The 22,204-nt window shown below is 47.8% G+C and overlaps 9 protein-coding genes across 9 annotated transcripts; all 9 read right to left on the reverse strand.

The window, feature by feature from the left end:
• Positions 1 to 80: 80 nt before the first annotated feature.
• Positions 81 to 1,517, reverse strand: F9C07_2279444 (phosphoglycerate mutase family protein). Its single transcript, XM_071510370.1, has 4 exons — positions 1,376 to 1,517; positions 992 to 1,305; positions 367 to 936; positions 81 to 295 (listed from the first exon to the last, which is right to left on the reverse strand). The coding sequence occupies exons 1-4, from the start codon at positions 1,409 to 1,411 to the stop codon at positions 187 to 189; spliced, it is 1,029 nt and encodes a 342-aa protein (XP_071365777.1). The 5' UTR covers positions 1,412 to 1,517; the 3' UTR covers positions 81 to 186.
• Positions 1,518 to 2,863, reverse strand: F9C07_2279445 (kinase-like domain-containing protein). The gene is made up of 2 exons (XM_071510371.1): positions 2,342 to 2,863; positions 1,518 to 2,281 (listed from the first exon to the last, which is right to left on the reverse strand). Exons 1-2 carry the CDS (start codon positions 2,700 to 2,702, stop codon positions 1,605 to 1,607), a joined length of 1,038 nt encoding a protein of 345 aa, XP_071365778.1. The 5' UTR covers positions 2,703 to 2,863; the 3' UTR covers positions 1,518 to 1,604.
• A 407-nt stretch (positions 2,864 to 3,270) lies between these two features.
• Positions 3,271 to 4,260, reverse strand: F9C07_2102023 (uncharacterized protein; the record flags this gene model as incomplete). Its single annotated transcript, XM_071508936.1, has 4 exons — positions 3,271 to 3,631; positions 3,727 to 3,734; positions 3,840 to 3,935; positions 4,069 to 4,260. 4 exons carry the CDS (start codon positions 4,258 to 4,260, stop codon positions 3,271 to 3,273), a joined length of 657 nt encoding a protein of 218 aa, XP_071365779.1.
• Positions 4,261 to 4,469: 209 nt separating this feature from the next.
• On the reverse strand, positions 4,470 to 6,432 carry F9C07_2249970 (uncharacterized protein; the record flags this gene model as incomplete). The annotated part of the gene is made up of 3 exons (XM_071510065.1): positions 4,470 to 5,347; positions 5,404 to 6,335; positions 6,393 to 6,432. The coding sequence occupies 3 exons, from the start codon at positions 6,430 to 6,432 to the stop codon at positions 4,883 to 4,885; spliced, it is 1,437 nt and encodes a 478-aa protein (XP_071365780.1). The 3' UTR covers positions 4,470 to 4,882.
• Positions 6,433 to 7,175: 743 nt separating this feature from the next.
• Positions 7,176 to 8,630, reverse strand: F9C07_1153 (putative epoxide hydrolase; the record flags this gene model as incomplete). The annotated part of the gene is made up of 4 exons (XM_041284100.2): positions 7,176 to 7,533; positions 7,591 to 7,780; positions 7,848 to 7,856; positions 7,916 to 8,630. 4 exons carry the CDS (start codon positions 8,628 to 8,630, stop codon positions 7,176 to 7,178), a joined length of 1,272 nt encoding a protein of 423 aa, XP_041140810.2.
• Positions 8,631 to 9,478: 848 nt separating this feature from the next.
• F9C07_1154 (40S ribosomal protein uS8) lies at positions 9,479 to 10,145 on the reverse strand (the record flags this gene model as incomplete). Its single annotated transcript, XM_041288371.1, has 2 exons — positions 9,479 to 9,738; positions 10,013 to 10,145. The coding sequence occupies 2 exons, from the start codon at positions 10,143 to 10,145 to the stop codon at positions 9,479 to 9,481; spliced, it is 393 nt and encodes a 130-aa protein (XP_041140809.1).
• Positions 10,146 to 10,540: 395 nt separating this feature from the next.
• Positions 10,541 to 15,398, reverse strand: F9C07_2279450 (importin beta-1 subunit). Its single transcript, XM_041288370.2, has 9 exons — positions 14,867 to 15,398; positions 14,719 to 14,777; positions 13,820 to 14,626; positions 13,134 to 13,762; positions 12,856 to 13,072; positions 12,469 to 12,801; positions 12,169 to 12,406; positions 12,009 to 12,117; positions 10,541 to 11,951 (listed from the first exon to the last, which is right to left on the reverse strand). The coding sequence occupies exons 1-9, from the start codon at positions 14,904 to 14,906 to the stop codon at positions 11,765 to 11,767; spliced, it is 2,619 nt and encodes an 872-aa protein (XP_041140808.1). The 5' UTR covers positions 14,907 to 15,398; the 3' UTR covers positions 10,541 to 11,764.
• Positions 15,399 to 15,963: 565 nt separating this feature from the next.
• F9C07_2279451 (putative anaphase-promoting complex component Cut20/Apc4) lies at positions 15,964 to 19,357 on the reverse strand. Its single transcript, XM_041288369.2, has 7 exons — positions 18,894 to 19,357; positions 18,461 to 18,806; positions 17,835 to 18,405; positions 17,046 to 17,780; positions 16,926 to 16,992; positions 16,716 to 16,865; positions 15,964 to 16,659 (listed from the first exon to the last, which is right to left on the reverse strand). Exons 1-7 carry the CDS (start codon positions 19,162 to 19,164, stop codon positions 16,304 to 16,306), a joined length of 2,496 nt encoding a protein of 831 aa, XP_041140807.1. The 5' UTR covers positions 19,165 to 19,357; the 3' UTR covers positions 15,964 to 16,303.
• Positions 19,358 to 19,814: 457 nt separating this feature from the next.
• F9C07_2227975 (uncharacterized protein) lies at positions 19,815 to 21,804 on the reverse strand (the record flags this gene model as incomplete). The annotated part of the gene is made up of 3 exons (XM_041288368.1): positions 19,815 to 21,455; positions 21,509 to 21,719; positions 21,773 to 21,804. 3 exons carry the CDS (start codon positions 21,802 to 21,804, stop codon positions 19,815 to 19,817), a joined length of 1,884 nt encoding a protein of 627 aa, XP_041140806.1.
• Between the last annotated feature and the right edge of the window lie 400 nt (positions 21,805 to 22,204).

Genomic DNA, 22,204 nt, shown 5'->3' on the forward strand with positions numbered 1-22,204 from the left:
TAAAGTAGCGTTGGAATTAGCGTAGATCCTTACGGACGGATTTAAAAGATGGTGATCTGAAACCTTACAATTAGACAAGCTTGAGAGTCTATATTCTGGTATATTGTCTATTGTGCGTATTTATTAGCACCCTCTAAACGGGCCTACAGCAATGCGCAGAAATGTCACTAATCATGAAGGTCAGGATCACAGCTTCGTGCTTGGCATTTCCGTCGACGTATCTTGACTCGACGTAGGCAAAGCTGAAGATGGAGCCATGGGACCGGTATCAAATGACTCTTCCCCGTTAAAGTGCCTGTGATGGAAAAAAAGTGTTAGGATTGGGAATCCAAACCGCAGAGAAAACAGGACAATTGATCAACTTACCACCCCCTCTCAGCGCCTCCACTCAAAAAGCTACAATCCCCATTCACAACACAGTCCCACCCCCCACTAACTCCCTTCCCATCTTGCCAACCTGGTACAACCGTCCCAGATCGAATAACTCTCGTTCCTGGCGCCAACTCCCGCCGCTCTGCGCTACCATCGCCAGCCGGTGTTGTCTTCCTTCGGACAAATGTACTTAGACCCGCCGTGAAAACCTTAAAGTCCTCTTCATCAGCATCGTCCGGCATGTTTCCTGTCAAAACCCGCCCCATAGCAATCAACGGAGCCGCATGTGCACAAATTAGTATCGCCTTACTAGTGCGTTCCGACGGCGGCTGGGATGCTTCCAATGCATTGATTTCTGCATCAACATCCGCAATAATCCCCGCCAATGCCGTAGCTACTCTGTCGTGAAGTTGCGCAATCGTTTCACCGCGGGTAGAGGGTAGGAGATGCGGGTTGTAATTGGCTTCAGGGTCCGAGGCAAGGAGTGTTGGAAAATGGGTCTTGAGAGTACCGGGCGATGCAGGGGAAGGGTGATCAAAGAAAGAGGTTGGACCGAACCACTCTCTATCAACATATGTTAGTTTTACCAGCAATACGTTACAGCAATGATATCAATTACCCGACTCCATTTTCGATCCTCACATCCAGGTCCGCATTTCGGTCTATACCTGTTTCACTCGAAGGCGTGGAGTTATGTCTCTCCTTCAGGGCCTCAACAGATGGCTGGATCGTCTGCAGACACCGGTAGAATGGGCTTGAGTATATCCGAAAGGGTTTCGGATAGAACTCTGGGCTGATTAGGTGCTCTGCGAGCTCTAGCGATTGGCGCACACCGTGCGAGGTTAGGGTTGGGTCTGCGGGGTTGCCGGTCGGTGTTGGGAATTGGGACTTGTATTCGCCTGTTTTATAGTCGATTGTCCAATTTAGACGATGCTGTTGTTTGGTCTTGCTTAGTTCCTTACGTTGCTTGGTGGGGGTGGGGTTGAGATGGAGGTATACCTACGCCATGTCGGGTTAGATATATGGTGTCTAGAGGCATTGCGAGATGGTATATAAATCAACGTGCAGGTGTAATTTGCTTGAGAAAATCTCTTGAATGAAAGTAGTATATTGCAAAATTGTAGAATAAGGATGAGTGTTGCGGGGAAGAGAGATAAGAGCGCAGAATGCGGAGAGGAAAGACCTCGGCTTCATAAATTAAACGACGCTAGAACGAATAGGGAATATGTAAATCAACAGCCATATTTTTCCATGAGAGCTCTAAATGAAGGATCCTGCAGAAGCTGTGTTGCAGTCAGACGTTTCTCTGGACAGTAAGTGAATATCTTTAACATAATGGAATGAACAAGCTCTCGCTCAACTGGATCTGCGTCTGCACGAAAGTATGCAATTGTGGACGCAAGGTTACGATTTGGTTCGGGTGTTTTGCTCTGATCATACCAGGAATCAAGGCCGCCTCCAGGGTAAACGTAAAGGCCTTTCCACTGCTCAGGCAGTGGACCAAGAGACCTAACAATATCGCTTATCACTCCGCCATGAGCAACGGTAGAGAAAGGAGAATAGCCGTTGAGATAAAGCACTCCAAAAATAACCATATAACTCCACATATCGCAGGCAAAACTTGGGTGTTTTCCATGAAGACGATCTGGGGAGCAAAATTTCATAGGCGGATAGCCTTTATGAGTTACAGGAGTATTAACTTTCACTGCCAAACCGAAGTCTCCAAGATAGGATTTCTCTGTACGTAAGTTCTCAGGGATCTTAAGAGGCCCAACAAGCTCTCCCTGTTTCCAGAGATCGACAACTGGTATAACCTCCTTCAGTGGCCGACCGTGTACTTCGTATTTAGCACTCCTGCTAAGATCGTGAAGAGGAGTGATCCCCCACATACAGTTCTTCTCATTCAAGTCTATCAAAATCTCAGTTTATATATAATAGGGAAAAAAGATAGGGGATATATTTAGCTTACCGCGATGCACAATTCCGGCGTTGTGTAGATTTTCTAAAGCCTCTAGTAATTGCCGAGCAGCGAACATGCGAGTTGCCATGGATGTCTTTTCCAGGACTTGCCAGGAAAGACATGGGCCCATTAACGGTAACACCAGAACCCTACGATGGCCATTGTCTCCAGGTCTAGGGAGTAGAAAGGTGGCCAGATATGTCACAAGATGTGAGGTATCCTGTGCATCCTGGATGATCTTGTCTTGTATAAGCACTTCATGGCTTGAAAGTGATAGGGGAAGGCGTAGTTCTACACCACAAGACGACCCCAGACCCAAATCTTTCCATAGGCTACTATCTTCAGTAGCAGCCGTGGGCCATGGCATCATGTGATTGACGGTGGAGTCGAGGGAGAGAGAAAAGGGCGCTCAAGGGTCTGCAAGGTGACTTGTGTTATCGAGCATTAGATGCAGGTCATAAGATCCCTTCTTCTTTCTTCTTTCTTCTTTTTCATTTTCTTTGTTGTTGTTGTTGTTGTTGTTGTTGTTGTATATTGTTGCAAGTTATCTGAGGGAATATGGTTATGTTGGAGATAAGGAGCGCAGAATACTTTTATATAGTTGCCAGCTTCGGGAGAATTGTACTTTTTCGAGCTGTTAAATTTGAGACTTACTTGAGTGACAATCATTTTCTCAGCAATGTTTTTTCTCAGGCCTTTATTTGCTGCCATCTCTGCACTGTGGCCTTCCAAGAAAATCACTGGATGCAAAAGAAGGCCTCACAGAGCCCTTACCTTCTTTGCGGTAGGGGAATGGACCGAAACTGAAACAAGCCAAATTGTATATGAGTATCACTACGGCAAAGCGTCGCTCCTATTCCGGGACTGGGTGATAGCATCCATCTATTCGCATGTCTATGTGGCTGCTCAAACGGACATTTTCTCAGTGGCTTGGCCTACTAAAGTGATTGTCTGGGGTATCCTAAGCTCTCACGTCTTGATCTAAGAGTGCCCCAATACTTGCTTTTCGCAAAGAGAATCTCCAGATCACTATCAACCCAATGTGGTTGAAACTCTGGCAGCCCAAGTCCATCAACACACTCCCCAACTCCAGCCAGCTCCCTAAGCCACCCATAATACTCAGCAAAATCCGGTTTAACCTCATGAAATAGCTCCGTGGGGCCCTTACATTCCAGCCGTTCCTTATCCCACCGGCCCTGCTCCTCAATTTCAGGTAGTCCTCCTGAACGCCCGGCAAAAAACTCGCGCCACAGCTTTGGCTGGATACTCGAATATATGAAAGGTAATATCTGCACGAATCTAACGAAGCAATAAAGGTTAGACTGTGTTAGCGATATACACCCCTGGAACAAAGGCAATAATCCATACCTGGCCTATCACCGTGAGAGACGGACCTCCAACCCTAGATATATGTTGACAGAACCTAATAGCTGGTTTCTTGCTGTTACTGCCTCGAACGGCAGAACGGGATATGACAGCTTATACCCCGTTGCGAAGATAATCTTACCAAATCCGCGAATACAGCTGCCATCGTTCTTGCACCGGCGTTTGTATCGAGAGTTTCGTAAATGGGGCTTCGTAGCCCTGGCTTCTCTTTTGCCGACTATGTCAGTTATGGTAGATTCTCCGGTATGGGAGACTGTCTCTCGGCGTCAGGGTAGGAGGGCCGAGATTTGTCCGGCTGGGGTTCGTATGCCTTGTAGTATTGAAGTTATATATCAGTCTTGGATTTGTACTTTGCTAAAATCTGCACTATCATTGATTGCAGAAAAGAGGTTGAAAGCAGACCATATTTCTCCAACGCGGTCCTTGCGCTCGAATACACGGATATAATCGAAGCATTGCTCTTGGACGAGTTCTCGTATAGCTGCCAGACCGGCGGGACCGCCGCCAACGAGAGCGACACGTTTGTAGCGAGGTGAGACCATGGCGAATGGCTGTATGTAATACTCCTATAGACATATTCAAAACCTTGAAATAAGCACTAAGTTAAGCACTAAATATCCGGCGATCATCGATCGGGGCTAATTGTCGCTAAGAAGTAAGAGAACTTGAGCCCTATCAGTCCCCTATCGTTTCCTTATCGGTCGCCTATCGTCCTATCGATAAGGAATTTGTGCCCTAACAACCCAGGCCTTCTAGTATATTCATTCCACTATTTTCTTTTATCAAGTAATACATATTTTAATCAGGGATTATAGATGTTAACACAGAGGAACACTATTCGCGCGCTATGCAGATGATGCTCTCCAATTATTGAGAAATACCAAATAATTTCGCAAGTCATAGATTCATTAAGAAGTTCTCTGTTCTCGTTCTAAAGGGTATATCCATATCCCATATTCCTCGCCTTCAAGTAAGCTCATAATCCGCCCAATAGAGCATATCCATCGAAGGCAACTCCCCGAGTTGTATTTCGACAGAAGTATCACTCACTCCAACACCACTATCTCTCGAATCATCTATTTGATCCTCAGGATATGTTGCAACGTCACGAAAAACCTCCGCCGTCATGCGCTTGATTTTCTTCAATGTAGCATGAGCCAAGCCTCACATCCTCCCCAAGGTCTTGAGCACACCCATAATGAGCTTTATTTGATCCCAATGCTTGTCATAGCTACCCGGGCGATTCGCAGCACATGCAGAAAGCTGCACAATGATAATGAACACGACACAGCAGATAAAGAAAGGAGAATGTTTCCTGACAGTAGACGGGCAAGAGGCAAGGCTGCCGAGACATTTGGACGCCGAGATGGTCTTTAGAGCATGCATATGTTGACTCGAAGTTGGGAGGAGGAATCTCTCTCGGATCACGTCCCTGGCCGCTGGAAGGGCGGGTGCTAAGTCACTGCGTGGGAAGTGTAGATACATGGTGGCGTAGTTGATAAGCATGTGTGCCTGGAAGAGCTTCTCGTCGTCACTATCGTTGAGATCTAACATGTCTATCTGTCCTTGTCCGTCGGGGAGATGGTGAAACCATGCTGTAATGGCATTGTCGATCGCTTTCATGTGGTTCTCATGGACTTCATGCGTCCATGCTACGGCTAGGACGCGCGCGCTAGGATACGTACGGCATCGATGCGGTAGGTAAATGAGGAAAATGGCCGGTCTTCATCACCGTAGACCCGAGCGTCGAACTGGGCCATGGAGAAGGGCTCGGGGATGGTATTATTGTGACACAGGTTCTCATCGCAGGGAAGTAAGACTTCGGTTTTGATTGTGTGGCAGCGGAAGGTGGGGTTGCGTTGGAGTGCTGCCATTATGCCATCTATCACGTATAATTCCCACCATGTACGTCGAATGCTCTCTGCTTCAATCTCAGTGTTACCGTGCCTCTGGGAGAAGTCTTTGCGATTCATTCCTAAGTTGATGGTTAGGGAAACTGCATCAGCCAGCACGCTGACCGACTCTCTGATTTCGTTTCGTGAATGGAGGGCTATTGCGAATAGCAATCGAGCTTGGACAAGATGAAAGCCTTGTTGGTCATCGTCTCGAAGTGCCTCTGCTGTGGCGGTACATAGCGAGTCGCTCGAGGTTGTCGTAGAGAAATGACTATCGACGAACTGCACGGCTAGCTGTAGAGACTCTGGATACGTCTCTTCGTTGTACATAGACCTAGGAAGCAAAATTGGATGTGCTGAGTGGAAATTCGCATAGAACAAATTGACAAGACCTTCGTCATGATAGCGTCGTGGGGCTATCTGGCTCAATGGTGGTGCAGCGGTGGGCTGGTCCGTCACAATTTCGCTAACATGTAGGGTGTTAGTTAATGATGCTTCCTGTATAACGCCGAGGTGTGATGCCGGTTCTCGCTCTAGGGGTCCCGACTCGCAGTGCGGATTGGTAACACTGGCCAATCTACCGGGAGTGGGAAAGTCCACTACGGCGAGGTTCTCGATGGTAGATTCGAATGCCCGCCTGACTGCTGTGGGCTCAATGGATGCGGCAGCTCGCCTTTTTTGGCCCCGACGTGAGGGCAAGTAGTTGCATTCTTTGCTTGCCGCTGTGCAACGATTGCAAGTCGGAAGGCTGCCGTCGCATTTGAGGTGTTTGCGTCAACATTCAGTAGAGGCGAGCGAAGCTGGCCGATCTAAATACATGATTGCCATGGAATCGTAAAATTATCTCACAGATATATCATGGTTGTAATGCGCCGATCCCGATCCCAGCACAGCCGGCTTTTGCATATGATAACGCAGTGGCCCGTCCGATGCCTTTGGACGCGCCTGTTATGAAGACGTACTTTCCACTTAGGTCACATTTGCGCGGATCGACGGCTGGGTAGGTGTCGCTGTGGCGGGTCGGGGTGAACTAAGCCCCTGGACTTAATATTAGCATTGCCCTTATAAGGCTTTGCACTCGAAGTTGAGGGAAACCTCAATGTTACCTGTATGGAGTACGTCACTCATTGTGCATGATTTGTGTAAACACGGTACGAATCTGAGACGATACCACTGTGTAGGCCAGGAGAAGAGGAGCGAGAGGCGAAGAGCGGGGCGGAAGTTAAAGTTGTTGTAAAGTTGTCTAGTCGCAAGTTGTAAGTGCCCACGAGACGATCGTCAGTCCACTTTTAGTTGTTTCCCACGTCATTTGGACTGGATAGGGTTAACTATTAATTCCAGCCATATCTCCGAGACGCCGGAACATCAATCACATCATTGCAGGACTATGCCCGACAGTCCCTACAAGGACCCCACGTTCTGAAAACAATCAGCGATGCCCTGCCCGATCACGAAACACAAATATATGTATCATTCATTGCGGATGGTAGTGGGCGGTGCCTGTCTCACCGAGAACAATTAAGCGTAGTACAATCCGTCGTGGAAATGGGTTGCACTTGGTTTTAGAGAAGGTCATCTGGGAAAACCGTCCGAACGAAATGTTCTACATCATTCCAAAGATCTTCTGCTTGTTCCAAGGCAGCAAAATGGCCGCCTTGAACGTGAGCATTGTGCCCTACCAGATCACCCAGCGTCGCTGCCCACTTCCTAGGGAGGCCCTCGATATCATACGGGAAACGACTGTAGCCAAATGGCTTCGGAACAAAAGGGATCATGTCTTCAGGGGCATCCAGACCGGATAGCTTGTAATAATCACTTGTCGTCATCCCCGTTAGGTAGTAGACCGAAGCGTGTATCAAGGTTGTTTGCATGGGTACAGGGTGTTGTGGATCTACCCAACTGTTGAACTTGTCACTCAGCCTGACACTGTATCAGTAATTTGGGGCTGCAAACACTGGGTCACTAGTCATCTCTCACCAGGCCAGCAATGACAACGGGTCTTTCTCCGGAACAACTCCTAAAGTGACCTGTCTTCCATGGTCTGTGATGTCCGCCTTTTGGAGAGACTTGAAATACGAAGTTCGGTTAAGAATCTCAAGGTCTTGATCACTAAGGTCTGTATCGGTACTTGGGTCGGGTAACCCGGAGATAAGAGGGAGAGAGTTGACTAGTAAGCACAGTTAATTGGTGCTGCTGAAGAATAAGATTTGTTGAAAGGGACGAGTGGGCGTTACCGTGTACAGCTGTACCACAGTTAGTAATCTTTCCAAGTACCAGCATAGAACTAATGAAAGTGACGTACCTTCGCAACTGGGGCTATATGACCCAAGTAGCCTAGCAACAGAGGCCCCCATACCACCACCTTGGGCAATGTAACGATTACCCAGACCAATGCCGGTGAGCAATGCGTCAACGGTCCGAGCTACGGCGAACATATCCGCGTATCTACTCACGGGGGAGCCGGCAGAGTAGGCATAGCCAGGCAAAGATGGTACAATGATATGAAACGGGCAATCTTCGGAAGAATAATTCTGGCGTACGATATCGAGAAGACCAGTAAAGTCAAGGAAACTTCCAGGCCATCCGTGCAGGAAGACGATAGGGATGGCATCCGCTTGCTGCGAAAACAATGCCATAAAATGGACATTGGAATTATGGCCGTCCACAGTCACAGACGCATTGAAGTGAGGGTGACGGTTGACCTCATCTTCTAGAAATGGCCCACTAATCTCGGACCAGCCTTCGGACGCAAGCGCAATCCAATGCTGCTGCTCGTTGTCGTAACCGTCAGGATTGCTAGTTCGGGCATGTTTCACATTTTCGTGCATCTGATATACTGCATGCTGCGGGAACTTTAGTTGTACACGCTGGACAGGGATTGACGCCTTTAATGGAAGGTTAGACCACCCATCCGATGCTACATTATGGCAAGACTGCTCTATGCTTTTCGACGGAGAGGCGGACACAACAGCAAAAGAAGCCAAGCAAACAAGCGCCTTGAGGGGTGATAAATACATAGTTAGTAAAAGTGATGCTAGAGTTAAATAAGAGGGCTCTAATAGATGTCAACGACACTCAAACCATTGCAGGTAGTAAAGAAAGGGAGTAAGTAATGTCTCAGGCGATAAACTTTTAGTCGCGTCGTCTTTTTTTATTTGTTCCTCCGTCCCTCCTTCCTTTTAATTCCGAGCTTATGCGCAAACTATCTTCATTGCTGAGGATGCCACTCGCGAATTTTAACCATTGGATCGCCTTTAGCACAGAACCTGCGCCTCATCCTCTCACGCACGGTAATGGGGAGACCGAGATGATTTGAGCATAAATGCCAGAGCAGCGCGCTAACGGATGCTTCGGAATGTACGGAGTAGGAATCTTGAAGATACTAAGTTAGGATGCCCGATCAGCATAATTACTGCTCGGGGCTCGGGGACTGCGGACTTCCGCTTTCATAAGAAATGCGTCCGGCTTCCGAAACCTGGATCCAGATTAGTCTCATCCCGTAAAAGGGATAGCGGCGGATCAAGAATCAACGAGAGAACCGATTGTATCCTTCAACAAGCATAAGCACCTAACAGTACTGTTTGATGCCAAGGCTCTGGGAAAAATGAAATATCATGCGTATCCAAACAAAGGTCAGATTTTACTCTTCTACGATACGACAAATATAAAATGATTTGACCGGAACAAAATGACTTGGTTGAATTGAGCAAGATCACTCAAACATAGGCTATCTATGGCGTTTCTGCCAGGGTATCCGTAAACTCCTCGCCAAGACACTGTTGCTCCTGAGCACATTCCTCGCTCGGACCTCACCAGGCCACATTAATCCCGATACTATTCAAGACATAAACTTTTCGTTGGTCGTCTAGTAGAAGAAACCGAGGAGCTTGCCAGCAACGTGCTTGCGACGAGCCTCCTCGTGGTCCATGATACCAGCGGAGGTGGTCAGGACGACGAAACCGAACTGACGAGAAGGAAGGAGCTGGGTGGTCCACTTCTCGAGGTCACGGAGCTGGACGGGGTAGCGGGGGTTGATGACACCGCACTTGTTGAGACGACCGTTGAGCTGGATAACGATCTTGCCGGAACGGTGGTCATCGACCTCCTCGAACTCGCCAATGTAGCCTAATGAAGATAGAGTCAGCAATGTTACGAAGATTTAAAAGTTCACCAAACACAGAAAAATAAAATCCGGAAACTTGTAAGATCTCCGCCTTGTTTAAAAAACAAATCTCAATATATCGGGTACTTAAAGGGCGGACGTCGTTTGAAGATCGAGATCGCCGCCTAGTTATCAACCCGAAGAACAAACGAATACATTTTCCAATATACACATGGTCGCATAACAAATAGCAATTGAACAGAAGGCGATAATATTACGGAAGATAGTTATGCATACCGTGCTTCTGCATGACGCTCAGGAACTTGACGATGACCTTGGAGGAAGGACGGACGAGGACCTGGCGCTTGCCAGCCTTCTCGGCGTTGTTGATCGCGTTAAGCGTATCGTTGAGGACGGAAGTCTTGACCATTTTGGCGGTTGATATTCGAGATTCTCAAATCGAGAGACGGGATAAGAGGTATCTAATTTTCAAAAAGAGAATCGTGTCAGCCACCAGTAGTCTTCGAGCGTAAAGAGTGCCCCTTTAAGAATTTTTCATCAAGGGTTCTTCAGCCCGTGCCGTGAAATGAGAGAAGCGTATCACCTGGACCCTCTGGTAAAACTTTTCAATTTTCCTTCGGTTGCGACTCCACAAGGATTGAAAAGGCCAGAGTTCCATAGTGATTGCTCTCCCAGACTAGCTGAGAGGCCGCAAGAAGGGGTTCAATAACGAGTAATACATACCTCGAGGGTAGTACCGATGAGGCTGGTGAGAACGGGGATGTGGTTAAGAAAAGTTCTATCAGGAGCTGAACGGTGAGGTTTTCGGGATGTGCGCGGGTAGGGTTATGCGAACTTTGCCCTTATCGAGTCACGTGGATGCTGCGGTATACTGCCTCAGGCAGGATCCTGGAGTATCATTGTACGCATCGAGTACACTCTGATGAAAAGATTCAAATATCTGTACTGTATATGTTAACAGTCCCGTATATGTGAGGTGAAGTCACGTTAGATACACCCAGGTATCGTCCTGCAGTATTATGCTAACGCGAGTGGTCACTATATAGCTCCTACACCACACCTATCATTACTTTCCTGCACGACCACTATTAACTCCAAATATAAGATAAGAGCCATGTAACCAAACCCAACACATCCCCCACCACAGCACGATCACCGCGTGGCCTTGATAGTTTGACGGGATGTAGATTAAGGACTACGCTCTACTTCCCCCTCTACCCACTATCATGACATCCATACGCAAATCTACACCACGATCACATTGTATACGTTACCTGAACATCGGGGGCCGCTTGGTCTATACCACACCCCACTGTCCACAGGCGGGTCAGATTTGGCTACTAAGCATCTCACACAAGCTTATTCAGGTTGTATCATTGGCTCTATACAGGATCTTTTGGTGGGTAAAATCGGAATATACGGGAAGGATATGTGAAGTATTCGTTGCAGTGTTTCTCTTAAGGGGTTACATGACTTCTTGGGCATACATGAGGTTGAAGATAATGCTATAGGGATCTTTGTCTAATTAAACGACTTGGCATGAGAAAGGAAGGGGGGTAAATCGATAATAATAGTAGGATGAAGGTGATAAACAAATAAGATGCCGGCAACGACGAAACAGGATGCATTCAGGCGTCATGAGGGGGCTAATGGTTCCGAAAAGTGGGAAACAGGGAGTGCCCAACAGGGAGCTGAAGGGCTGGGGGAAGATGGGGAAGATGGGGAAGGGCGATGGGATAGGGAAGTTTGACGAACGGACAGGGTAGTAGTGCTTAGATCAAAGCGGTATAGCCAGTATCAGCCCGTTCAACCGTACCGTATGATACAGGGATACTGCGTCTGGCAAGTTAAAATTCGATCAATGGCACGACGTTTCAGCATCCCTCGTGAAACAGAATTCACATTATGGAATGGGAGCAAGTGGTCCACGGCGTAACTTCTCTGAGTGCGCCTGAAAGGGCGCCTTGCTCCGAGGAGGGTGGTCTCGACAAGAGCAATAGATGGCTTTGCGAGTGCGAGGGTCCATGCTTATGCCATAGCTGCGGCCGTAGACAGGGTGACCTGACGCTTGACCTGCTCACGAGCCCAGCGAGCAGTCTCAACTGTGGTCGCGCCAAAGTCTCTGTTGTTTCTGGTGTCTCTGACTAAGTCCGTGACCCAGGTGTTACGGAAGAAGGCCGCAAACTCTCCATTCGGGAACGCCTCCGCGATGTCGCTGTTTTATGGTTAGACACAAATACACGCGTGTGAAGGCTCAATATGACAAACTTACCCAAGAACACCCATTGAGGCCCTCATCAGCCCCTCACTCCGGTTGAGATCCTGAGAGATCAGGTGGAGGAGCTGGAAGATAGATTCAACATAAGGCTGGAGGGAAGTCACTGCAGATATCTTAGCATACGACGGAAAAGCTGTATTACACACTTGCTTACCTTGAGGCTTGCCCTTATAAGACAAAACAATACCACCCCAAGCATCCATAATTCCTTCGCGAAGCGAAACAATGTAGTCGAGCATTTCGATATTAACGTCCGAGCTGGCGGTTACGATCGATGCCTGCTGGAGGACCTGGGCGACGACAGAAAGGTATGTGTCGAAGTGTGTTCCGATAGCCTGAGCAATGTCTCCGAACGTCTCGAGGATTGCGGGCTTCAATTGATTCGTGGAGCTCTGCAAAAAGCACTTAGCGAGGGATAGGTCTCAGTTTACTATCATGATTGGAGTTAACTTACCCTCAAGTTATTGAGCAAGTAGTTCATGAATGAATCGCAGTATGGCTGAACCTTTTCGTTCAAGGCACGGGAGATATCGCTGACCAATCCAATGGCCATAGCACAGAGGGCAGGTTCTTCTTGGTTGCCGAGGGCGTTATAGAGGAATGGCGAAAAAGATTCCATATACTTAACGAAGTCCTCCTCCAGTGCACTTGCAATAGCGCCGACGGTGGCGAAGACAACATCAGGCACACTGGACTTGGGAGGGACAGTTGTTAGGACCTGGATCATCGCATGCATGATACGGTCCGCTTGAGGCTTAATCTCAGTCTCGAGACGTTGAACGATGGCCTAAATTGTCAGTCAAGGTACACATGAAAGCGTTCCTGGGCTTAAAGAACTCACCAATATAACGCTGATCAAGCTGGTTTGCACCTCTTCCAGGGTGATCCGATCTTCCACACTAACGACTTGCTGTTGCATGGGGATGGTGTGCTCCAGGCGCTGAATCACAACGTCGGAGAGGCTAGCAACCATAGGCAGACTGTCGTTCGCCGCATTGGTAACGAAGGAATTAAGAACTTCATATCCAGCAGTCCGAAGCTGGTTGTCTGCATCTTGCCTAGGAGCATTTTAGTAAGCCAGGTCCAAGAAAACAACTCTTTGAATTATATCCGACATACCTCTCAGTGAGAGTAAGAAGCGACTTAACACTCTCTTCAAAGTGCTTTGATAGGGGGTTAGTCTGCGCACCAACGTCACCGGCAAATCGATCGGCAACGTTCATCAGAGCCCAGCAGCAGGAGCTGGCAATCTTAGGGGTGCTAGCAAGCCCGTTGAACAGGCAAGAAATAAGGGGTTGTAGATGCACGTCAGGGTCCAGGGTCTCAGAGCAGAAGTCGCACACGCGACCAAGGGCATAGGCTGCCGAATCACGAACTTGAATGGAACTATCTTCCATCATACCAACAAGAACACCTAAGGCCTGCTTGACCAGGGGTTCAAGAACCTTAGGATCCGGTCCATCCATGATGGCACCGAATGCCGCAACTGCAGCGTCTCTGCGACGCCAGTCTTCATTACGAATATTCTCCTCGACAAAAGAGAGGACAGGTTGGATGACCTCACCCTGGACACAAGAAGCATAGAGTTGCAAAGCCTGATAAGCCGCGCGAGAAACATTGTACTCATCATCCGTCGCATCCTCATCTTGTCTGCACATAGCTTGCAACAAGACAGGGACAACTTCTCTGCATGCCACGCGAGCGAAGCCAAAGAAAGGACGGACCTCGGGAGAACCCTCCGCTTGCGCCTATACCAATTCGTTAGCAACCTTCCCTTTCAGAAACGTGTAGAAAACTAGACGAACCGCAGCGTTGTCATCCTCAATGGCGATTTCTTCTTCGCAGACGGAGCACCAAAATTCAATAGCCAGCTTAGCAACATCTTCCTCCTCACTCTTCATACCCATGATGCTGAGGCCAAACAAAGCCTTCTCCATGTAGAAGCGCATTTTCTCGTAATAAGCAGCCATAATACGGTTCAAGCAACCAAAAGCGCCCGCCTGAACACGGAGATCATCGGCTTGTGTAGCCTCACAGACCACTTGCATGATATAATTACGTTCACCTTCGTTATCCATGTTCGACCGGACGAAGTCTACTGAGTCACTGAGAGCCTTGATAGCAGCGTAGCGGATATCCATGTTGGTTTCTTCACGTCGGGCGCCCTGCACAACAGCGGTCAAGATTGCATTAGAGTGAGCAGTTAAGCTCTCCCGAAGATCAGCATCCTGGGATTCACAGATGAAACCGATTGTGATGAGCGAGGCCTGCTTCAACTGGTTGGATCCCGTTGCGACATTCTGAACCAAGACGTTCATCAGATCGGGCCATTCATTCCGAGGTAGCTCGATGGCGGCAATGGAGACGATGAACTGGGCTGCAGACTGGCCGGCCCGAGAGTCTTTAGAATCCAAAGTCTTGAGCGCAAGCTCCTTGACCTGTGTCTTAATCTCCGGGCTAATCTGTTGCTGCCATTTTCCTTGCACCTCACGTAGTTTAGCATGATCTCTGAATGTGAAAGCATTTTTCAGTGCGAGACCCGCAGCGGTTCTGATGTGGGATGGTGTGTTTTCATTCGCCAGTTCCTGGCCAAGAGTAACAAGGTAACCGGCCTACATGGAGAAAACATCACGGTTAGCAGAGTTATGACGGTCAACGAGCGATCGCCCGAAACGACGCCAAATGGTGCACCCGGGAGACATACGAAATCGACTTCCGCCGCGTGGACAAGCTGCTGTTCCGCATTTGTACGTGTTGTCGCATCTATCAATCAACGCAAAAACCACCCGTCAGCAGCGTTCTTGATCGCACCAAAGACAGTTCCAATACAGAGGATAGAAGAATAATCTTACCTGGCGACAGAGTGCCCTCCAATACCTGAGTGACATTCATGTTGTCGGAAGTGGGACACTGGCCACGGGAAAGAAAAGAAAAAGAAAAGGCAAGAAATAAAAGAAAAGAAGCTCCTCTGGCTTGATTAAATTTTGATAGGCAACAAGTTAATTATGAAATTGCCCACGACAAAGGAGTGGTAGCGTGGACGAGGAGACTGAAAGAAATCCTGTTGTTTTTGTGGATATATGACGAGGCATGCACCAGTTCTTCCGGCAAGTAGGACAAGAGGGAGGAAAAGACGGCTTGTGGTGCACGCCGAAGAGCCAGGAGAATGGGGGAAAAAACCGCACTCCGAGGTCTATGTTTCAGAGAGACAGGAGGAGAGAGAGAGGTGATTAACTGGTTCCCAAAAACCTTTTTTTAAGTTCCGATAGAAAACGTTTAATCAAAAGAGAGAAAGAGAAGGGGAGAGAGAAAGCGAGAGCGAGGGAGAATAATAGTGTGTCCCTTCAACTTTTGATCCGCAATGAGGAATGAGAGCGACGATGGGCAGAAAACAACCAGTCAGCGCTCGGCGGAGCCCCCAAGCTTCGCCTGCTGATTGGACCGCGGCCGTTGGTTTAGTCATGGCACGTGACCCCTCACCAGGCTGAAAGGGCACCGTCAATCCTCGAATGAAAACCAAGAGCAATGGCCCTATCAGGATAAAATCGTTGGCTTCCCTATTCTATCTTATTATTCTATCTATTATATTGTCTATTTTATTGCAGGTTACCCCTCTTCTTACAGCTGTAAGGGAGTTTGGAGAAGGCAGTGGTGTGGTGGTAATGCATAATCGTTTTTTTACTTTAGAAGACCGACCACATACTTTCGTCACCAGTTCCATTGTTGCCTGAGGTATTGCCCCTCCCTTGTTTTTCTTCTGGTTCCTTCTTTTCCTTCCCCCAAATTTTTCCCCCTCCATTGGTTTTTTGCTTGTTTTGATTTTGCTTCTTGAAGCACTTCCACCCTACCCACTTGTGTGGCCCCGGCGACCACGCCCTTGTTTAAATGATAGTCAGGGTGTCAACCCCATCGCACAAATCTATTAATATTTGGAACCGTAGAAACTAAAATATAAATAAATAAATAAATTATATTCCCAGGATAGTCCCAAGTATGGTTTAAAGAACAATGGTCTGTGAAGAGCTCATTCAAACATGAGATGTCAGGGGCTCATTACAATCATTGAACAAAAAGCCCGACAGCCAGTCACAACCAACATATCAATAAACAAACGCAAAACAGAGGCACATCCCTGCCTGGAGCGGGCTTTGTCCCTGCCGATGGTGGAACCTAGAGTTGCTCATCAACACGCTAATTTGCTGGTGAGAGCCAACCTCACCTTGCTAGCCTTAGTTTCCCTCCGTCAGGAACAACCAGATGAACTAAGCATTGTACTTACCCCCCGGCCTCTATTCGCTGTCCTCTTCTGGTTCTTCGTCTTCCTCCTCTTCGTCTTCCATTGCCGCGTCTAAATCTAATACCTCATAACGCAGACCGTCGCCATACAAGACACAGATCGCTCGACGATCGTGTCGGCCATTGACGTATATTCTCGTGGGTTTGAGTTTGGGCCCAGGTATCGTAAAGGCATGTTTAATCCACTGCGTAGATTCGGATTCTTGAGCCAATACATCAAGCGTCACAGTGGGTGCAGCGGGCGTAGATGATGTTATATAGCTATCATAGTCCTCGAAGCTGACGAAAGGAGGACTTTCGCTAGTCGGTGCCGGCTGAAAGGGGAAGTTAAGAAGGTAAGAGGCCCCTTCTGCAAATCATCGTTAACATATAACCTTCACGAAGTGTATATCAAGCGTAATATACCATTATTAGACCAGAGTATCATAATGGTATCATCCTCCACGAACTGTATTTGGCGTATTTCCCCCTCCTGTAAATCGATAGCTCCTATACCTGTCGTTCGGGTAGAGCTGACCCCATTCTCGCAGTCCAGAACCGTGCGGTATATATACACTGGAAGTCGTGGGTAAGAGGTTAGAAAGCAAAGGCATAGACAAATGGAGTTATACGTACGTATATGTTTCGAACGAATGGATCTAGTAGCCGCATATATCACACACAATCTTTGTTCTCCAACATCCTAGGGTTATGGTGAGCACTATTTCTCGCCTACGCTTATCAGGGGCGTGGTACCTCGTAGCGCATGACAAGATCAACGATATCTTTGTCACAATCTGGGTGAAGGGCAAGTGGAGACCTATGAAGGATACCTCTACGCTGTGTCAAAGCGATCTGCCCAAAGACCTTTTCGAACTGTAGCCCGAGACGCTTTGTTAGGTCATTCATCTTCGGTAGTTCAGCTGGAGCATCAGCATCGGAGGCTTGGTTGCTCTGCTCCAGCAATTTCTTAAACGTGTCATAGAATGACCCATCGTGTTCGGTTGGTGCCCACTTGTCTGAAGTGCTGGGGGCCGGCCTTGCAAACCCGATCAGGGGCAGTTGCTGAATGAAGTTTCGCAGTTTGCTCTTGGTTAACGCGCCTCTGATATACTTCAGAGTCTGTGGATATTCAACCATGTCCGTTTTTTCCTGTAGCTCTTCCAGCGTCTGGGACATGGGTTCTGCGCTCTGCATTTCGATCTCGTGGCGAAGCCATCGTGAAAATGAGTTGAATTGGCTTAATTCTTCATTTGCATTGATGAGAATGTGATGAGATAAGAGATGGAGGCAATCTAGAGTCTCGACAATCCCATTCAGATCTGCCGTCTCTAGGCCTAGGACGCCACATATTTTATGAAATTTGGAGAGCCCGATGAGGCGACTAAGTAACACTTCACATCGTTCCAGAGCCGGAAGAAGGCATTCGTGTGTCAAACGTCGAACATTTTCATAGCCACTCGATACAGCTTTCTCCCACCTTTTGTGTCCCTAGAGACCACGTCAGCGGTTGATAGATTTTGCTTCCAAAAGCAGACGCCCTACTCTTTCCCCGACAATATCCACCAGAAACTCCTTCATTGGTTCAAAACAGTCTCCAGTGACCACTAGGTGATAAGCAGCCGTAACAAAATCACAATGACACTTTTCTTGCAAATCTTCGTTTATACTGCGCATGTACCTTGCCGGTAGTTCTTGTGCATTTTTCCACTCGAGTTCAACCTGTCTTTGTACCTGGTTGATGTATCTGAGAAGGTTTTGAAGCTGGGTTGTCTTATGGGCAAGTAGTGAAAGATATCTGCCAGATCGCGTGATAAAACGAAGGTCGAGAGTAAGCAAGTGCAAGGAGTCTGGACTATCGTCGTTATGTGAGGATGCCAGCAATGCATGGGTGGAGCTCAATGGGTGAGAGGCGTGCTGAAGGATCCTGCACGAGCTGGAAGGCCCAACGGAACTCCCCACTTGAAATGAGCCTATTTCAAAGCAATCAAAAATTCGCAAGTGAACGGTGCCATCATCAAAGCCTACCAGCAAGACGTCTACTGCGTCATTAGTGTTTCTGCCGGCAGAGTGGAAGATAGCATCAATCGATGCTCGAGAACTAAACACGTCGTCACTGGAGTCTGAGTTAGTAGGAGGCGGCTGCACTTTTGGGTGGTCGGAGGGCCTACTCGCTCCCGGTCGCGGGCAGTGTGCTTAATTTAGGTAGTGAGCTCTCGATGTCTAGTAAAGCTAGCTCCCTTGGTAGGTCAGCTTTGAGTAAGGCAGCTGCTTTTGATGGATGTACATCCGACGACAGCAGGTCTTCGACGGATATTTGCCCGGCAGCCTCTTTCAATTGCTGTTGAGCAACCTGGCTATCGGTGAAGTTCACACCCCAGCCCAAACAAGTAACCTTAACAGATCGGTCGGCATCGCTTTGCTCTTCATAAACAGGATAATGATGGACAATTTTACCACTGTAAGCACTAATAATACGGATAGTATTGTCCGCACAAGCGACAGCAAGTAGGTGACCTAGCAACTTGTAAGTCTATCTGCCATACAAGTAACTAAGTTTGCAAGAAAAAGAACAGTATATGAAACTGAAAGCCAAGGACGCACCATTGTTTTTCCACATCAACTTTCGAATTTCACCCCCGCCGTCGTCTTCATCCAGGTAGGGATCTCCCTTGAACGATCCCCCAAAGACCTTCTGTCCATTCAGTCGGAAGACTCGTAATTCGTCATCCTCTGTTACAAGGGAGATAAGGTCCATCGTAGGACAATACTTCAGCGTGGTGGTCTTGCATTTTGCCGGTAGTGATTTTTCTGCAACAGGGGTGAGTTGCGGCTCATGTCGCAACGATGGGGGATGAGAATTGTCTTCGGCCATATTTGTGTATTACTCCCTTTAGACCATTCTTTGCAGGGGGATTTTAACGCGGTCGCTTACTTCTAGTATGTCCCGCGCCTGACGTTGCCCAAGATGGACAAATGGTGAGTGGACGGTGGAGTCACAGAATGGCGGACCTCTTGGCACGTGGTGTCTGTCGCGTGTCCCCCAAGTTAGTAAAAGCCTTTTTAACCCTACCTGGTGATTCAGATTAGGGCAGCAAACTTCTTCCAACAAGTAAGCAGTATAATAATCTATATATATAAGGAGCTAGTTGACTCTGTGTCTCATGTGTACTAGTAGTGTAAAGTCATCATTACATATCTCAATCCTAACTTGTAGTTCTACTACACCTATCTGAATATATTTTCACCACGGTATAGTATCTTACTACCTGTCAAAGCGAGAAGATCCTCCAACACAACGCATGACTGGGACCCCAATCCAAGGGAACTACAGTTTTTTTTTTTTTTTTTTTTTTTTTTTTTTTTTTTTTTTTTAATATCTTCTACACTACCTATATTCTTACTTACTACCGACCCGATAAGCAAAGAATGAAGCATGAAAAGAAAATCTAGAAAGCCTAGTATATTTGTCTTAACAATCACACTCTATATATTGTTTTCCTGTAAATTATATACTCGCATCATCTAAGATTGAATTATCGATTTGAGATAGCTCAACTCATCCATCATTTCTTGCATTGCTGCAGACTGTCCTGGAAGCGAGCTGATGCTGAAGCGGTCATAGCCGGGCGCAGCATTCTTCCCGTTATGTGTCGCTTCCGCATCACTATGGACATTTCCCGCAAACTGCACGGTAGAGGGTCCGGGGCTCCGGAGAAGCCCGAGTCCTTCTACTCTCCCAAAGAAAGCTGCATGGCGCTTGGGATCTCTTTCGACCTCATCGGCGTCACTGATACAAAGACTTGAGAAATCCATGTCGGAGGGGGATAAAGAGACCGTAAGCCGAGGAGGCGGCAGATCAAGGAGGGGTGAGTCACCACCGAGTGTGGCGGGGGAAGACGTTGAATTAACAGTAAGCTGTGGAGTGTTTGGATCGCTGGTTTCAGCAGGAGCAGAGTTCTTCCACACTTCTGCAAAATTCATCCCTTCGAGAGCAGAACAAGTTTGGTTACCATCGTTAAAAGTAAGCGAAGGTGTCATGGACTCAGGAGAGACCACCTCTGTATCTGTACTCCATTCGGAAAAGTGGCTCCTCTCGCACGGAGAGCTGCTCGTGGACTCCTCCGTTGTACTGAAATCAGAGAAATGACTGCGAAGATTTTCCGCATCGAGCTCCTTTTCTCGAGCTTCGAGATCACGCAGCGCCTCGTCCATGACCGAAGAAGGAGTATTCGGTAGAGTGGGGAGCCTCTTTTCTGCGAAAGTGAATGGTGTAGGGGTTACAGCGTCTTCAACTGCCACTGGCAAGGCAGTCGCGAGCAAGGAGACGGAGTCCACAGAAGCGACAGAATCTTGAGGGGCATGTGGACGGGCCTTTTTATTGTCATAATTTCTAGTGGTAATCGTCTCATGGCTTGTTTGAAGAGTCAAAGGAGTTCTGGGAGTCGCACGCTCCGTGGTCTTTGGATTTAGAGCACGCCGATCCTGGATAGATAGAATCGTAGTTTCAGGATGTACAGAAGATGCAGGCCGCACGGGAAGTAGGTTTCCCTTTGACGTATGACCTGCCTGATCCGCATGGTGATCCTTCGACGTGTTCTGAGGAGTTTCAAGGCTTTCAGTACGCCCCATGGCAGGCTTGAAGGCTAGTCGGAGTTTTGTAGAATCACTATTCTGATTATCTGCCACGTTGAGATCAGGAGAGGATGCATTCCATTGTCGGAAGGCAGCCCGAAGACCCCTTGATCTTGGAGGAGAGACTGATCGAGCAGCTTTGCTACCTGACGGTCTTTGGCCATTGTGAATTGTAGCCTTAGGCGTTGCACTATTAGGCTGGGAGGCGCCTCTGTTGGTTAATAAGCTTAAAGGGGAGGTGTTGAAAGACCAAGCCGGAGTTGGTTGTTGTAGCAGGAGAGGAGATGTGCGGAGGCGTGGAAGTGCTGGTTTGGGGGCCTGTCGCGGATTCATATATTTATCATTAGGGTCCATAGTCCGCTCTTCCGTTTGTTGCGGGCTTGGACTTCTATCACAGGAATGAATCGGATGTGTATCCGGCAAAATGACAGGTACATGAAGAACGTTGACAGGCTGGCCGGGAAGAAGAGGACAATGCGATGTGACTGGCTCTGCATGATTGTAATATTCCATATCATCGTCCAATAAGTACTAATCTAAGGTTAGACAAAGCTGCCAAACAGAAGAGACATAAAGATACTGACATAATACCAATATGTGCCGCCCATTTTGAGCCCACCGGAGCGAGATGAACCCATATTCTTCGGCGTTCCATCACATATTATGCTGGTAAAACTATGGCATCCCCTCCAATGGCCCGGACCAACACGCCTGTCGTGCTCCATAGGATATGACTTGGTGAAGTTATCCCATGAGCCTATCAGTTTGACAGACTTGACCTGGGGATTAGTATATCTATTTGACCATTAGCGTATGTGATGGTTCTCAGAACGAAGAAAGCGACTCACAGGAGGAATGTCATCAAAGTTGTTGAAGCCATGGTGGTATAACGAAGAAGTTACCAGGAAATGATAGGTATGAAGTAGGATAATATGGAATTTTGAAACAAAAGGGGACAAGACAATTTCTCCAAGGCCAGCCTGGACAGAGAATAAATGGACAAAGGAGGGTAACCGGGTGTTGTTTGGGGTTCGTTGTAGAATGAATTTGAGTATGTCCAGCCGCGCGAATGTTGGATTAATATAGATAAACCCGCGACTATAAGCTCAAGGCTAACCAACGTGCCATCACAACCCAAAGAAACTTCGATACCAAAACAGTCTGGCTGCTGGGAATCAGTTGATTCAGTAGCCGCGACGGGACAGTAGTTAAATTTCGATGCCCCTGACGCAAGCTCGGAAGTACTCAGAGCCAATGACACTGGTTGGTCGTGAGCTCTA

The sequence above is a fragment of the Aspergillus flavus genome, chromosome 1 (assembly GCF_009017415.1).
Source record: "Aspergillus flavus chromosome 1, complete sequence".
NCBI lineage: Eukaryota > Fungi > Ascomycota > Eurotiomycetes > Eurotiales > Aspergillaceae > Aspergillus > Aspergillus flavus.